General features: G+C 54.2%; 1 protein-coding gene across 1 annotated transcript in view; it reads right to left on the bottom strand.

Annotated features, from left to right (window-relative positions):
- The window catches only part of LOC138102228 (zinc finger protein 729-like), a 427,468-nt gene that overhangs the window by 73,445 nt on the left and 338,724 nt on the right, over window positions 1–15,299 (bottom strand). The window contains exon 7 of the mRNA XM_068999958.1: window positions 1,655–2,571. Within this exon, the coding sequence (XP_068856059.1) occupies window positions 1,655–2,571 (917 nt within the window). The remainder of the gene's footprint in view (window positions 1–1,654; window positions 2,572–15,299) is intronic.

Genomic DNA, 15,299 nt, shown 5'->3' with positions numbered 1-15,299 from the left:
TCTGAGGTTGAAAGCAGTCCAGTAGCAAAGGGAGAAAATCCGAAATTCTAGAGAAGGAAAAGCAAAGTCCAACTCTCAGTCTCTCTCTGGAGAACCAGAAACTGAAACAACTGGCCAAAAGCTGACTGGAACACAGCAAACCCGGGTGCTTCCTCGCTCCCCTGCTGTGGCTGGGGAAAAAAAACCTCCTATCTTTATGTGACCTTGAACAAGCTGCAAACTGCTTTGAGAAAGTTTTGCTCAGTTTTTTTCCTTCCCCCTCTCAGGCTCAGTTTAGAGGCATAGAAAGGCACAAAAATTAATTTCTGGGCATAGGCAGCGATATGGGATACACATCATAACGTCGCCCCAAGACATCATCTTTAACCCCTCCTTAGGATGCAGACAGATGTGCCCAGGTGTTATCAGGCAGGGGTTGCTCAGTGTTTATGCAAAGCTATTGTGCTCCTCACGGAACCAAGGAGATCTTTGTGACACCGTGGAACCTCCTGGAACCAAGGGCCCATTGTTACACAGGGGAGCCTCATGGAACCAGAGGGGCCATTGTGACACTGCACAACCAGCAGAGCTGCTGGACCTTGTCACCTGTCACCTGCCCCTGCCCATGGGAGGCACGGCAGAACCAGCAACCTGGGAGCCTTAGGAATGCGCCTCTGGGATCCATGGCACACCCTCCAAGGGTCTGGAGTTCCAGGTTCCAGCAAGGAAAAGATGTTCCTGCCCTTGGAGGCAAAGCTCTTGAGAAGGGGTCGAAAGCCAAGTGGAACAAGACCTTACAGTGACATTTCACTGCCAGCCGTCGTAACTTCACCCATGGTTGTTTTAGCTGGTGGATTGGGAACAAAATCAGGGGAGGGTCTTTGGCTGGGAGCTGCCCTGGCTAAAGAGAGACACTGTGAGAGAAACAGAGCAGGCAAAGAAAGGCAGAAGAGAAAGGAGGACACAAACACAGTCAGCTGAGAAGGTGGCACTCTGAAAACAGAACTGGAACGGACTGAAAATGAATGGGACAGAAGTCAGTCATTCTGAAAGTTTTATTTACTATCAAAACACAACCCACAGAGCCAGCCCTACACAATCCTGATCCCACCTCTCCAAATCTGGATCCCAGTCTCCTTTCAACCCCATCTCACCCTGGAGGCTGTAGAATCGAGTAATTTTGGCATGGAACTGAGTTTTTTTGAGGTGGGAACAAGCCATTTTGAGGTGGGATTGAGCCCTTTTGGGGTAGGATTGAGTTGTTTTCAGCGGGATTGAGTCGTTTTGAGGTGATCCCTCTTGGCTTTTGGAGTGCAAAGAGATGGAGAACACTGCCCAAAATCCTCCAAGAACCCACAAATACTCCAGAATATGTCCCCAAACCCTAAATTCCCCCTCAAATACCTGTGAAATGGTGGGACTTCAAACATCCGTGATCAATTTCTTTCTTTTTAGTCCTATTTTGGGTGTTTTTAAGTGATGAGGATGACTCAGAAGACAATTAGGGCCAAAATAAAAGGATAACCAGCCAGGGGTCTTCCCAATATGGATCACAGGGAATGTGGGCCACCAGGGCTTTTCCCAGTGTGGCTCCTCCAAAAGGGGACGGGGTTGGAGCAGGGCACGAAGCTCTTCCCACAGTCGGGGCACTCGCAGGGCTTCCCTTACTGGTGCCTCCGTTGGTGTCTGGTCAAGGTAGAGGTGCGGGTGAAGCTCTTCCCGCATTCCTCACACTTGTAGGGCCTCTCCCCGGTGTGGATGAGCCGGTGGATGATGAGGCCGGAGTTTTGCTTGAAGCCCTTCCCGCAGTCGGGGCAGCAGAAGGGCCTCTCCTCTGTGTGAATCTGGTGGTGCAGGAAGAGACTGGAGGGGGTCTGAAACCTCTTCCCACACTCGGAACACTTGTAGGGCTTCTCCCCCGTGTGGATCTTTTCATGGATGGTCAGGTTGCCGCGCTGCCTGAAGCTCTTCCCACATTCCAAGCACTTGTATGGCCTTTCCCCAGTGTGGATGTTCTGGTGGAAGATCAGGTTGGTGCTCTGGCTGAAGCTCTTCCCACATTCCTCACACTCATAGGGCCTCTCCCCACTGTGGCTCATCTGGTGGCGGATTAGGTGGGAACTCCGGCTGAAGCTCTGCCCACATTCCTCACACTTGTAGGGCTTCTCCCCAGTGTGGATGCGCCGGTGTCTGACAAGGTGGGAGTTTTGTGTGAAGCCCTTCTCGCAGTCAGGGCAGCGGAAGGGCCTCTCCTCTGTGTGAATCCGCTGGTGCAGGAGGAGACTCGAGCTGGTCTGAAACCTCTTCCCACACTCAGAACACTCGTAGGGCCTCTCTCCCGTGTGGATGCGCTGGTGGCGGAGCAGGGTGGAGCTGTCTCTGAAGCCCTTCCCACATTCCCCACACTCATAGGGCCGTTCCCCAGTGTGGATCATCTGGTGGCGGATCAGGAGGAAGGTCTGGCTGAAGCTCTTCCCACATTCCCCACACTCATAGGGCCGTTCCCCAGTGTGGATCCTCAGGTGGACAATCAGTTTGGAGCTCTGGCTGAAGCTCTTCCCACATTCCCCACACTTGTAGGGCTTCTCCCCACTGTGAAGGTCCGAGCTCTGGCTCAATCTCCGGCCGCCTTCCCGGCACAGGGTTGGTCTTTCCTCCTCAGAGCACCCTGGGCTGCGTTTGCAGCCCCTCCTCCTGCGGGGTCCCTGTGGTTTTTCCTCCCCACCGGATTCCTGCACCATGGAGCCGCTCAAAATGGCCTCTTCCACCAGATTCTGCTGAGGGGATTTGTCCTCCCTGGGCTCCATCCTCAGCTCCTTGTCTGGGGAGGAAGGACAAGGAGAGGATGGGATTTGCCTCCATGCCACAGGGAAAGGGAAGGAGATCCCCCCAGTCCGTCCCCGGCAGGACGGCGTTGGCAGCGGGGTTGTCCTGCAGCCGGGGGCGATGCTGGGCTGGGAGATGGAGCAGGAGAAAGGGGGAAAGGGGCAGTGACTTCCTCCTCACCTGCCTGGGGGTCCTGGGGCATCTTCCTCTTCCTCGCAGCCTCCTCCTATATCTGGTCAAGGTCTGGGAATGAGAAATCCTGGTTTGGGGGAAAACAAGGGATGAGCACGTTGAGTTTGAAGGTCCCTCTGCCCAAGTCCATCTCTAGAAGTCACCAGGCATTGTGTGTCCATAAAAATCTACTCTGAAAATGCCTCCCAGGTGTTCCCTGTCTCTGGTCCCTCCCCTTTGGTGTTCTGGTTTCCCCCTGTCCCAGCTGCTGGGGGTCACGCTTGTATTGGGGATCCCCCTCTCTACTTGGTCCCCGCCCTCCCCAGGCTGCTGGGAGTCCCAGGAATCCAAAAAGCTCCCCCCTCTTCCGTCTCCCCACTTAGGAATGCTGGGGGTGATGGGCTCCAAGGAGTCCCCCCTGGCCCTCTCCAGGCTGTTGAGGGTCCCGCAAATCACAGCGCTCCCCCGTCTCTGGGCTCCCCACTTTGGGGTCCTGGGGGACACAGGGCTCTGCTCCTCCAGACTGCCTCTGCCAGCAGCCACCACTGGGACCCCCCAATGTCCCCCCAAGGAGCATTTTCTGCTCAGCTTTGGAGTTCATCATTCGCCAAACATCCCCCTGCAAAAAAATCCCAACCCAGGGACCCCCAAGGACATCTGGGCCAAGCTTCCCCTCCCCGGCCACCTGTGGGATGGGGGGCGATGATCCCATGGGTGGGGGGCTGTGAATTCAGGGAGTGCTCGACCTCGTGCTTCCTTCTCCTTTTCTTGATCCTCCTTTGTCCCTCCCCTTCCACCCAGGGCTTCTTAAGTGCATTTATAATAGCTGCACATAGGGACATGTACCAGTAGACTGCTTTTTCTCCCGTGGCAGCTGCTTCCCCGAGCCATTGCACAACACGTGCCCAAAATCCAGTGTCCTGCACATGTTCAGCAGCAGCGGCAGGGAAGTGGTGAGAGATCCACCTTATAAAGCGCTTCGGAAGTCCCTTAGAAAATTTAAATCATAACTTAGAAGAATACCCACCACCGAGACATAAAAACTCCGCTGAGCATGTGACAGCTTATTTCCCATGGCTCGTATCCTCCCCTCACTGGTGTAAAACAAAAAAAGAAAAAGAACTGCGAGTATATTCCACCCCCGTCTGGAGCCACCTGCAGTGCATGCCAAACTGAATATCTTCTCTGGGAAAGAACGTGGAAAAAGGCACTGCAAGATCTTCTTGCTTCCTACCAAAGCGATCCCCAACTTGCAGTGCTTACTTTAGACCACCTTTGCAGGGAAAAGGATTGGACTAAGCCCCAAGATCAGGCTGCTAATGAATCAGTCCTGCAAGACCTCAAGCAGGCTGCTCAGAGAGCTCTGTTCCTTACTCCCAGCACTGCTGCCCCGAAAACCCACTTCCCACAAGTCCTGCAAGGGCGATCAGAACCCTTTGTAGAGTTTGTAGAGCGCCTCACACAGGCCGTTCGCTCGCAGACAGAGGGGCATGAATTCCAACAGCAGCTGCTGACGGAGTCGGCCCACTCTAACACAAACAAAGCCTGCAAGGCAGTTCTCAGAGCCCTACCTTTAGATCCTCCTCCCACCTTAGATCTCATGGTAGAAACCTGTGTGAAGTTGGTGTCAATCACCCCCGAAATTCAAAATAATAAAAGCAGGGGGGTAGTGGGGGTGGTGAGTCAATGAGGGAAGCCTCCACCCCAGAGCAGGTGTCATCGCTGTGGGAAGCTGGGGCACTGGGCAAAGGGATGCAAAGAACCCCGGGCAGTAACACCTGTGCCTGAGCCTTTCATTCCAGGTTCGGGCCACCTGGGGCAGGGATGTTGCTGCAGCCACTGACTGAACACCCAAGCACCACCCTTGGAAAACTGAGCAAGCAGCGCGATACAGCTCCGTGTGAGGACGTAAATGGAGCTGCTGTACCATCAAAAAAGGACAATTTACAGGACTGGACAGAAGCTGAGCTAGTTGATGCAGCAGTTCAGTTTTACACCCGGAAGCTGGGGAAGACAGTGCCCATCACCCTGACCTCCAGCCTCCTTCTTAAACTGTTGGAGAATAGAATTATTGGGATCAATAAAAGAACTGTGCAAGCTATTGAGCTGGAGGTTTTTAGGCCTGTGTGTGTGAGACACTTTCCGTGGGAAAGTCTCTGTGAAAAGCAAAACAGTTTCAGCCTGAGAGATTTCAGGGAGTAACGTACTTGCAGGTGTGATATCTAGGAGTATAAGGGAGGCAAGGGCAAAATTCTTTTGAACATAACAAGACTGTGGAAAACTGCCAATGTAGTCCAATTGTGTAGAAATAGAAATGTGTTCTGATAAGCGTTAAGCCACTTAGGAGCTAATAAGCTGTTATACTATATAAGTGTCTTTAGACTGCTAATAAATCAGAGTATATTTTTCAACCATATTGGTTGGCCTCTGTTTTTCTCCCCCCGCCGGGGATCCGAGCGCCCCGTCCCGCCGCGGCTTCCGACTTTAAACAAACTGGTGATAGACTTGTTCTGGCCCAAGCGGCAATACCCATCCTGCTGGAGTCAGACATGTTTATTACAGGACTTGCAGCACTGGATCACCTGGGAGTTCAAGTCTTCCCATCCATCCTTACCACCAATGGCGGGGGGCAGTGCTTGTGTTCCTGGTTCAGTGTCATCATGCTCCTCTTTTTATTCCAGAAGGTGCTACGATCACACAAGGATGAGTCATCCTGAAAGGTTGCCTAACAACCCAGCAAGAGCCACAAGTGTTCTGGGCAGAAGTGATGGGACCCAATTGGCCAACCCTTGAGTGTGAGTTGAGACAAGGGGGTGAGCGAGTTCGCGTGCCAGGTATGGTGGATACGGGGGAAGACATCACTGTGATCTCTTGCAGAGAGTTGCCCCAGGCATGGGAACTTGAACCCACTTGAAGTGGCTGGGAACACTGCTGGGATTGGGGGGAAAGCTACAGCTTTAAGGAGCACCCAAAATGTGACCATCCAAGGCCCGGAAGGAAATTTGGCTACCATCCGGCCTTTTGTTATTGATGCAGAGTTTACCCTGTGGGGTAGAGATACCTTGTCCCAGTGGGGAACTCGAGCTGTTGTTCCAGCAGCCCAGGGTTTTTAGGGCGGGCCACTGTTGAGCGCGACCACCTACGCATTAATTGGCTGCCTAACATGCCCGTATGGGAGGAACAGTGGCCGGTATCCATCGAGAAACTTCGCGCTCTCGAGTCCCTTGTGGAAGAGCAACTTGCCAAGGGCCACATAGTCCCAACTAATAGCCCTTGGAATTCCCCTGTGTTCGTTCTCCCAAAACCGAAATGAAACGGAAGGAGGCTTTTGCACAGTCTGTGTAAAATTAACGCAGTCATGGAGGATATGGGACCCCTGCAACCAGGCATGCCCTCACTGTCAATGCTCCCTCATATGTGGAAGCTAGCTGTCATAGACATCAAAGACTGCTTCTTCCACATACCTCTGCACCCCAGCAATGCTCCTAGATTTGCCTTCTCAGTGCCGTCTGTTAATCGGCAAGTCCCCATGTGCAGATATCATTGGACAGTGCTGCCTCAGGGCATGAAAAACAGCCCCAGCATTTGCCATTGGTATGTTGTGCGGGTCCTGTCCCCTGTCCGGAAACAGGCTCCAGAGGCAATCATCCTCCATTACGTGGATGACGTCCTTGTGTGTGCCCCAGACAAAACATGCTTAGACCTAACCCTAGATCTAACAATCTGAGCAATTGAAGCTGCAGGTTTTGTAGTCCATCCTGACAAGGTCCAGCGCTTGTGCCCCCTGACCTACCTTGGCCTCCAGATCCGTGAGACAGCCATCGCTCCCCAACAGCTTGCCATAGCTGACGAGCCCCAGACCCTCCGCGACCTGCAGCAACTGTGTGGTACAGTGAACTGGGTTCGGCCCCTGTTAGGGAACTCCACAGAAAGCCTCAGCCCCCTCTTTAACCTGCTGCGAGGCAGTGTTGGACTCTCCCCGATCCCTAACCCCAGAGGTGCAGGAGGCCATTGGTAAGGTCCAGAAAGCTCTTTCCACCAAGCAGGCACACTGGATGGAACCAGGCCTGCAGTTCAAATTCATAATTATGGGCCAGCTACCACACTTGCAAGGCCTTACTTTTCAGCGGGACGAGAGGATCAAGGACCCCCCCTCAATCACAGAGTGGGTGTTCTTGCCTCACCAGCCATCCAAAAGCATTACCACACAAGAATTGATGGCACAACTGATAAGGAAGGCCAGCTCTTGCCTCCGCATTCTCGCAGGGTGTGAATTCTCATGCATTTACATGCCATTCAAATTAGATGATGTTGATTTCGCTCTACAGAGCAGCGAGTGCCTGCACTTTGCCCTAGACAGTTACTCAGGGAAACTCTCTAGCCACCATCTGCCACACAAATTGTTTAATGTGAATTTCAAATTAGTCCCCAAATTGTTTCGAAGCAACAAATCGCTTTGAGCCCTGACAGTTTTCAAAGATGGGTCAGGGGCTTCTCACAGATCTGTTCTGACTTGGAGGAACCCCCAAACATCTGAGTGGGAAAAAAACATTGAAGTAGTTGAGGGATCTCCTCAAATTGCAGAGTTAGCCACAGTAGTCAGAGCCTTCGAGAGATTCCAAAAGGAACCAATAAACATTGTCACTGATTCAGCCTATGTGGCTGGAGTGGTAGAGAGAGCAGAGCACTCAGTGCTCAAAGAAGTTTCAAATCCTAAATTATATCACGTGCTCTCGCAGCTCGTCTTTTTGCTGTCCCACCGACAGCAACTCTATTATGTCATGCACGTGAGATTGCACACCGACCTATTGTTGAAGGGAACTGGAATGCCGACGCCTTGGCAGCCCCAGTACAACTGGCATCACTACCGGGAATGTTCCAACAAGCTAAGTTGAGCCATCGATTCTACCATCAAAATGTCCCGGCTTTGGTCCGCATGTTCCATCTCTCACGCAACCAAGCTAAGGCCATTGTGGCGACTTGTCCTGACTGTCAGAAATATCAGATCCCATCGCTAGGGTCTGGCGTGTGTCCACGTGGTCTCAATAGCTGCCAGCTCTGGCAGACCGACGTGACTCACGAATTCAGGAGGTCTAAGTATGTCCACGTCTCAGTAGACACCCTCTCAGGAGCAGTTTTTGCCTCTTCTCATTGTGGGGAGAAGGCAAAAGATGTCATCAAACACTTTCTGTTGGCATTCGCCACTCTGGGGGTGCCAGCAGAAATCAAGACAGACAACAGACCAGCATACGTCTCGAAGAACCTCCACCAGTTCTTCGACACGTGGGGAATTAAGCACACTACAGGTATCCCTTATTCTCCCACGGGCCAATCTATAGTTGAGCATACCCATCAGACGCTCAAAAGAGTCCTTGCCCAGCAGTGAGGAGGAGCAGAGACTAATTCGCCCATTGAGAGACTCTGCAGGGCTCTCTTCACCATTAACTTTTTAAATTGTTCCTTCGAAGAGCCTGGCCCCCCCGTATAACGGCACATTAAAAATTCGACCATAACTAAACTAAAAGAAAATCTGTCAGTGCTGGTCAAAGACCCTGAGACTCACAAAGTTGAGGGCCCGTTCAAGTTACTAGCTTGGGGGAGGGGATATGCCGTCGTGTCGACCCCAGCCGGACAAAAGTGGGTGCTGGCAAAGTTCGTCAAACTGCACCTGACCTCACTGAACAGCAACGACCCCAAAGCCACCACCTGGAAGAGGCGCCCACACCGGATGCCATCTGAAGAAGAACTTGCGGCCCTCTTCCTGCTGTTCCCTTTCCCTGAATGTTTTCCCTTTTCCCCTACTCCCTAACTTCCCACACCTACCTCCATTTGCTTCGAAATAATAAAAAAGGTGGAATAATAAAAAAGGTTGCAGTGAACCATGACCAACCCCAGAGCCAGCCCCAAAAGCCTTGAGCATTCATAAGGCTGTGAAAAATACATAAATCCGTGCCTTACCTTTTAGCTGTGTATCTCCCTTCCCCATATCCAGCCGCTTTCCCAGAGGGATCTAGGTTCTTCTCTGAGTTATTCGGCAGCTGATTGGTCTCTGTTGCTCCTCCCCACTTACCCCTGTTCCCAATTGCTGTAGGCCCCTCTCCCCGCCCCGGTAACACCCCCTAGCTGAGGTATCATTAGTTACTGTGTGTTTTCCACGCCTGTTTGTCGGGGTACAAAAACAGCTCAGCGAGCCACCTGGTGGTCTCTCCTCGTGGGTTCTCACCCTGCAATAAACCTCCTTCTCCCACGAGAGGCCCTCCCTTTTGTCCTACCTCCTTTGCACACATCAGCCATCGGGAGCCGGGGCGAACCCATGCCGGTGATTCGCCCACCCCCCTGGGCCAGGATGGGACTCCACCTGTCCTCACTCGGGGCAGGCAGCAGTTTGCTCTGTACCAGGACAATGTGCTAGCTCAGGAAGGTACCGCTGCAACTGGCACTGCACTGAGGGTGACTGGGAGTGGCTGTGAGACACTGGGACCACACTGGAAGCAACTCGGGGAAACTGGGAGTGACTGGGAACATGCTGGGAGCAACTGGGATGCACTGGGAGAGACTGAAACCACAGTGGGGGTAACTGGGAGCAACTGGAATCACACTGGATGATAATGGGAGCAGCTGTGCCCATGCTGGGGTCATACTGGCATCCTACTGGAACTGACTGGGATCATACTGGGAGTGACTGCAATAGTACTGGCAGTATCTGAGAGTACCTGGGATCCTACTGGAACCAGACTGGGACTGACTGGAAAGGTGCTGGCCGTGACTGGAACCACGCTGGAAGTGACTGGGAGAAACTGGGCCCAGACTGGGAGTGACAGGGAGTCACTCTGGGCATGACTGGAATAAGACTGGGAGTATCTGGGAATGACTGGGATCATACTGGGGGTGACTGGGTGCAACTGGGATCATACTGGAAGTGGCAGGAAGTGACTGGGATCATATTGGAGGCTACTGGGATCATAATGGGGTTGAGAGGGAGTTTGGGGCAACTGGCATTGTACTGGGGGTGACTGGGATCATCCTGGAAATGACTGGAACCATACTGGGAGTGACTTGGTGTCCTATTGCATCATCCTGGGAGCCACTGGGATTACAATGGGTGTGAATGGAACCTGACTGGGAGTTACTGGGAGCTACTGGGCCCGTGTTGGGAGGAAAATGGGTACACATTGGGAGCAACTGAGAACAACTGGAAGGTACTGGAACCATGCTGTGGGGACTGAGACCACAACTGGGGCAACTGGGATGATACTGGGAGCAGCTGGGACCACACTTTGGGACACTGACAGAAACTGGGATTGCCCTGGAGGTAAGTGGGAGAAACTGGGAAAGACTGGGATCATTCTGAGGTAACTAGAACCTTACTGGGGACACTGAGAGTGCCTGGGAATGACTATGAGCATGCTGAGGGCAACTGGGATCTACTGGCTGTGTCTGTAACCATTTTGGGGGAACTGGAACAACAATGGGAACAGCTGGGACCATGCTGGCAAACTCTGGGACCACACTGGTGGACACTGGGAGTGACTGGATCTACACTGGGGGCAACTGGGTGTGACTGGGACCATGCTGAGAGGGACTGGGACTATCCTAGGGGCAAATGGGATCATACTGGGAGGAACTGGGAACAACTGGAACTGTTCTGGAGGCAACTAGCATCATACTGGGATCACAGGGGGAGGGAGTGGCTCCTCCCACAGGAGGTGGGAGTGACTGGAAGCATGCTAAGGCTGACTGGGATATACTGGGAGAGACAAGGAGTCACAGAGATCATACAGGAGGCTCCTGGGGTCATGCTGGCATTGACAGGGAGCAACTGGGATCACACCTGGGGACCACTGGCATCATACTGGGAGTGACTGGGACTATACTAGGGGCAGCTGGGAGAACTGGGGACACACTGGACAAAAGCTGGAGGAGGAACTGGGAGCAACTGGGAGCGTGCTGGGGGAAAATGGTATCACAATAGGGAATGACTGGGAGTGACTGGGCTCCTACTGGGAGCACCAGGGATCATGCACGGAGGGAGGGGAAGTGACCAGGATCATACTGGGACTGACTGGGCTCCTACTGGGAGCAGCCACTTGCGGGCCCCGGGACCCCTGAGCCCCTTTCCCGGCCGTGCCGCCCCTGCAGCCCCCAGACCCCCCCGCCGGGGTCCCGCCAATCCCAGGGGTCCCCCCTCTCGGGGTCCCCGCTTTGGGGTCCTGGGGCTCTCCTCTCTCTGCGGTCCCGCTTACGGAAGCCGGGGCTCCCGGGGCTCCCCAAAACCGGTGTCCCCCCGGCCCCGCCGGCCCCGCGCGCTCCCCACGCGGCCCCGGCAGAGCTCGGAGGGCCCGGCCCGGGAAGCCCAACCCCCACCGCGGGGGGACCCGCATCCCCCCGCCCCCGCCGGGGCTCTGCCGCCACCGCCACCGGGAGCCCCAAAAACACCTCCCGGGGACCCCCGATCTCCCCCCGAGCGGCACCTGCGGGATGGGGGGCGATGCTCCCGGGGGGCTGCGACTTCAGCGAGCGCTGGAGCCGCGGGATTCCGCCTCTCCTCCTCTCTTCCAGCTTCCCGCTGCCGCTCCGCCTCTTCCTCCCTCCTCCTGCTCCTCTTCCTCCTCCCGCCCCGTCCCAATCCCACCTCCCCCTCCTCCCTCCCTCCCTCCTCCTGTCCCGTTCCCGAGCCGCTCGCAGCCCGCGGGAGCAGCGGGGATGGAGCCGGGACAGGTCGGGATGGGCAGCGCGGGGCTCTCGGCTGCTCCCACCCGCTGGGGGCGGGGGAACCCGGCCCGGGGAAAAGGAGAGGGAAACTGGGAACATTGGGAGCTGCAGATCCAAACTGGGCCTTGCTGGGGACCTTGCCTGGGGACTTGCAGCCCTTGGGGCTCCTCTCGAGAGCCTGGAGAGCCGGGAGGGGGAACGCAGAGAGGGCTGGGGGATCCCAGCAGTGGCACCACTGGCACTGACTGGTTTGTACTGGGATCATACTGGGATCATAGTGGGAGCAGCCTGGCCCATGCTGGGGGAGACTGCAATGACACTGAGGGAGACTGGGATCCTACTGGGATCATACTGGGAGTGAGTAGGATCCTGTGGGGGGTAATGGAGACCATGTTGGGGCCAAATGGGATATACTGGGAGTGAGTGGGATCATGCTGAGGGTGACTGGGAGCAGCTGGGAGCAACTGGGATCATGCTAGGAGCAACTGGGAGGAACTGGGAGTGACTGGGCGCATGCTGGGAGTGATTGGAAGAAACTGGGCTTATGCTGCAGTGAACTGGGGTAACTGGGATCATGCTGGAGGTGACTGGGATCATACCGGCAGTGAGTGCGACTGTGCTGAGGCTGACTGGGAGTGGCTTTGAGCAAATGGGATCATGCTGGAAGGAATTGGGAGTGACTGGGAATATGCTGGAGGGAACTGGGGTACACTGGGAGAGACTGGGAATGACTGGAACTAAAGTGAGGGTGAAAGAGAGCAACTGGAACCATGTGGAGCACAACTGGTTCATACTGGCAGTGACTGGGAGCACAGTGGGGTCACATTTGGATCATATTGGGAGTGACTGGACTAATAGTGGGAGTATCTGAGAGTGGCTGGGAGCACACCATGCATACGGGGGGTGACTGGGAGCAACTGGGAGCACGCTGGGAGCAAATGGCATCCTACTGGGACTGACTGGGGTGATCTAGCTGGAGGTAAGTGGGACCATACTGGGAGTGATTGGAAGCAATTGGGATTATACTGGGACCATACTGGGAGTGCTGGCATGTGACTGGGATCGTACTGGAGGTGACTGGGATCATATTGGTCTTGAAAGGGAGTAACTGGGGTCACACTTTGGGCTACTGGGAGCAACTGAGAGAAACTGGGATGATGCTGCAAGTAACTGGAAGTAACCTGGAATGACTGGATGCGTGCTGGAGGTTACTGGGATATTGTGGGCATGACTGGGATCATACTGGGATAACTAACACCTCACTGGGGCTACTGTGAGTGTCTGGGAATGACTACAGACATGCGGAGAGTCACTGGGATATACTGAGAGTATCTGTAACCATACTGGGGGTGACTGGAACCACACTGGGAACAACCACGACCATAGTGGGTGAGACTGGGATCACACTGAGTGTGACTGGAATCATATTGGGAGTGACTGGGAGTGGCTGTGACTTGAATCATACTGGGATATACTGGAAGTGGGTGTATGCAACTGGAATCATGCTGAAAACAACTGGGAGGAGGTGGGAGTGACTGGGAGCACGCTGGGGGCAATTGGGATATACTGGGAGAGACAGGGAGTCACAGGGATCATACTGGGAGTGGCTACAATCACACTGGGACCATCCTGGCTGTGAATGGACCCTACGTGGGGGTTACTGGGAGCTGCCAGGCCCATGCTGGAAGCCCACTGGGGACACGCTGGGAGGAACTGGGAATGACAGGGTGCATGCTGAGGGCAAATGAGGTGTACTAGGAGTGCCTGCAACCATACTGGTGATGACTGGGAACATGCTGGGCTTGAGACACTTGAGCTGTTTGGAATCCTGAGGTACAGCAGCTCCTGGCTGTGAGGCTGGGCTGTGTTTGTAGAAATGATTCTGCCTTTCTCAGTGACACCTGGGCTCAGCCAACAAACAACGAGATTTGGAGAGACACAGAGTGTCAGCAGGACACGGTCAGATCCTTAGGAGCCCCAGGATGGGTGGGAAGTGATGGAATTTGGAGCACACGTTTGGCCCTGGGAGAATCAGGAGCACCATGGACACTGGGGGTATTAACGTTCCGTCCCTCGTGCAAGGAGTCCCCACCGGGAACCCGACTGTGGGGAAAGGTTAAAGGGGATGGAACTTGGAAACATCCCAGTGCGGGAACTACAGCGGGATGGATTTTAGAATTCATCTCTGCTCCGCAAAGATCTGCCTTTAGGAACAGAGCAGCCACACACCATTGGGCTCTGCAGATGGAAACTTGAGTGAATGCAGCTCCTTTGGGGTTTGCTGAAATAAAGGAACAATTGCCAGCCACAGCTAAAATGACTTTACAGAGCAGATTGGCTTTAGCCCTATTGCTGCTACATGGACAGGGAGTATGTGGATTCTTGAACTGAAACAGCAACACTTGTTGTGTGCACATTCCAAATGTGATGCTGGATTGGATGATCGGGTAGAGAGGATAAAATCGGTTGCTGCATCCAGCAGGGCATTAAGGGGAAGGTTAGACAGTAACTGGTTGAATAAAATATTTAAAGGACTTGGATTTTCTCTGACTGATGGTTGGCCTGACTTTTGCAAAGTCTAACTGGGATCCCAGCAATACTTGTGCTTGTGACACTTGCTTTGAGCTGTGTAAAGAACGTGGTTGTGAAAGCAGCTGAGGAACTCGTGGGATGTGAGTAAAGGAGCAGAGTGAGGCTTCCGAAGGCTTGAAGGGAGGAGAAGCTTTACCACCCTCCAAGGGGGGAATTTGCCAGATGAGAAACCATTTGCACCTGGTGGGTTCATACAATGCTTCTTCTCCAAAAGCCACTGGCCATGGAACCGCACAAGGCTGATTCTGTAGGTAGCAACCAGCCCAGGTGTGCCAACTTTCACCAGTTCACTGGGCAGTCAGGGCTGGCTTTGGGGTCACCGACCACCAGGGACCCCCAAAGAGACCCCCAGGGCAGAAGGGGCAGATAGGACTGTGACACCACAAGATGCATATGTGACAGCACGGAGTGGTCGTGTGACACCCCAGAACAGGCTGTGACATCACAGAGTGAGTTGTGACATCACAGGTTGGCTGTATGACATCATAGAGTCAGCTGTGTCAGCACAGAGCAGCTGTGTGATATCACAGGGAGGACTGTGACATCACAGATGGGTGCTGTGACATCACAGAGTGACTGTGACATCAAAGGGTGGCTGCGTAACATCACGGAATGAGCTGTGACATCACAGATGGCTGTTATATCCCAGGGCAGAGGTCTGACATCATAGAGTGGACTATGACATCACTGAGTGGTTGTGACATCACAGATCAGGCTGTGACTTCCCAGGGTGGCTGTGTGACATCCCAGGGGGTTGGATGCCATGGCAACCCTCATCAGTTCCAGTTCCCTTGGAAACCTCCCCAGGACCCATTGCTGCACTCAGGGTCCGTGGCCACTTGCCCGCAGACCTGTGGCTGCCCTCGGCTGCCATGGCAGCCCTCAGGACAGAGCGGTGCTGGGGCTGGTGCCAGCTACAATTGCACTGACACTCGCTGATGCCCTCAGGTGCCACGGCAGCGGCCACAGGGACCCGTTCCTCCCTTTGGTGTCACGGACACCAACGCTTGGCCCCGCTG

The sequence above is a fragment of the Aphelocoma coerulescens genome, unplaced genomic scaffold, assembly GCF_041296385.1.
Source record: "Aphelocoma coerulescens isolate FSJ_1873_10779 unplaced genomic scaffold, UR_Acoe_1.0 HiC_scaffold_64, whole genome shotgun sequence".
Classification (NCBI taxonomy): Eukaryota; Metazoa; Chordata; class Aves; order Passeriformes; family Corvidae; genus Aphelocoma; species Aphelocoma coerulescens.
Note: the sequence above shows the minus strand (reverse complement) of the source record. Positions and strands in the feature narration are given on the sequence as shown.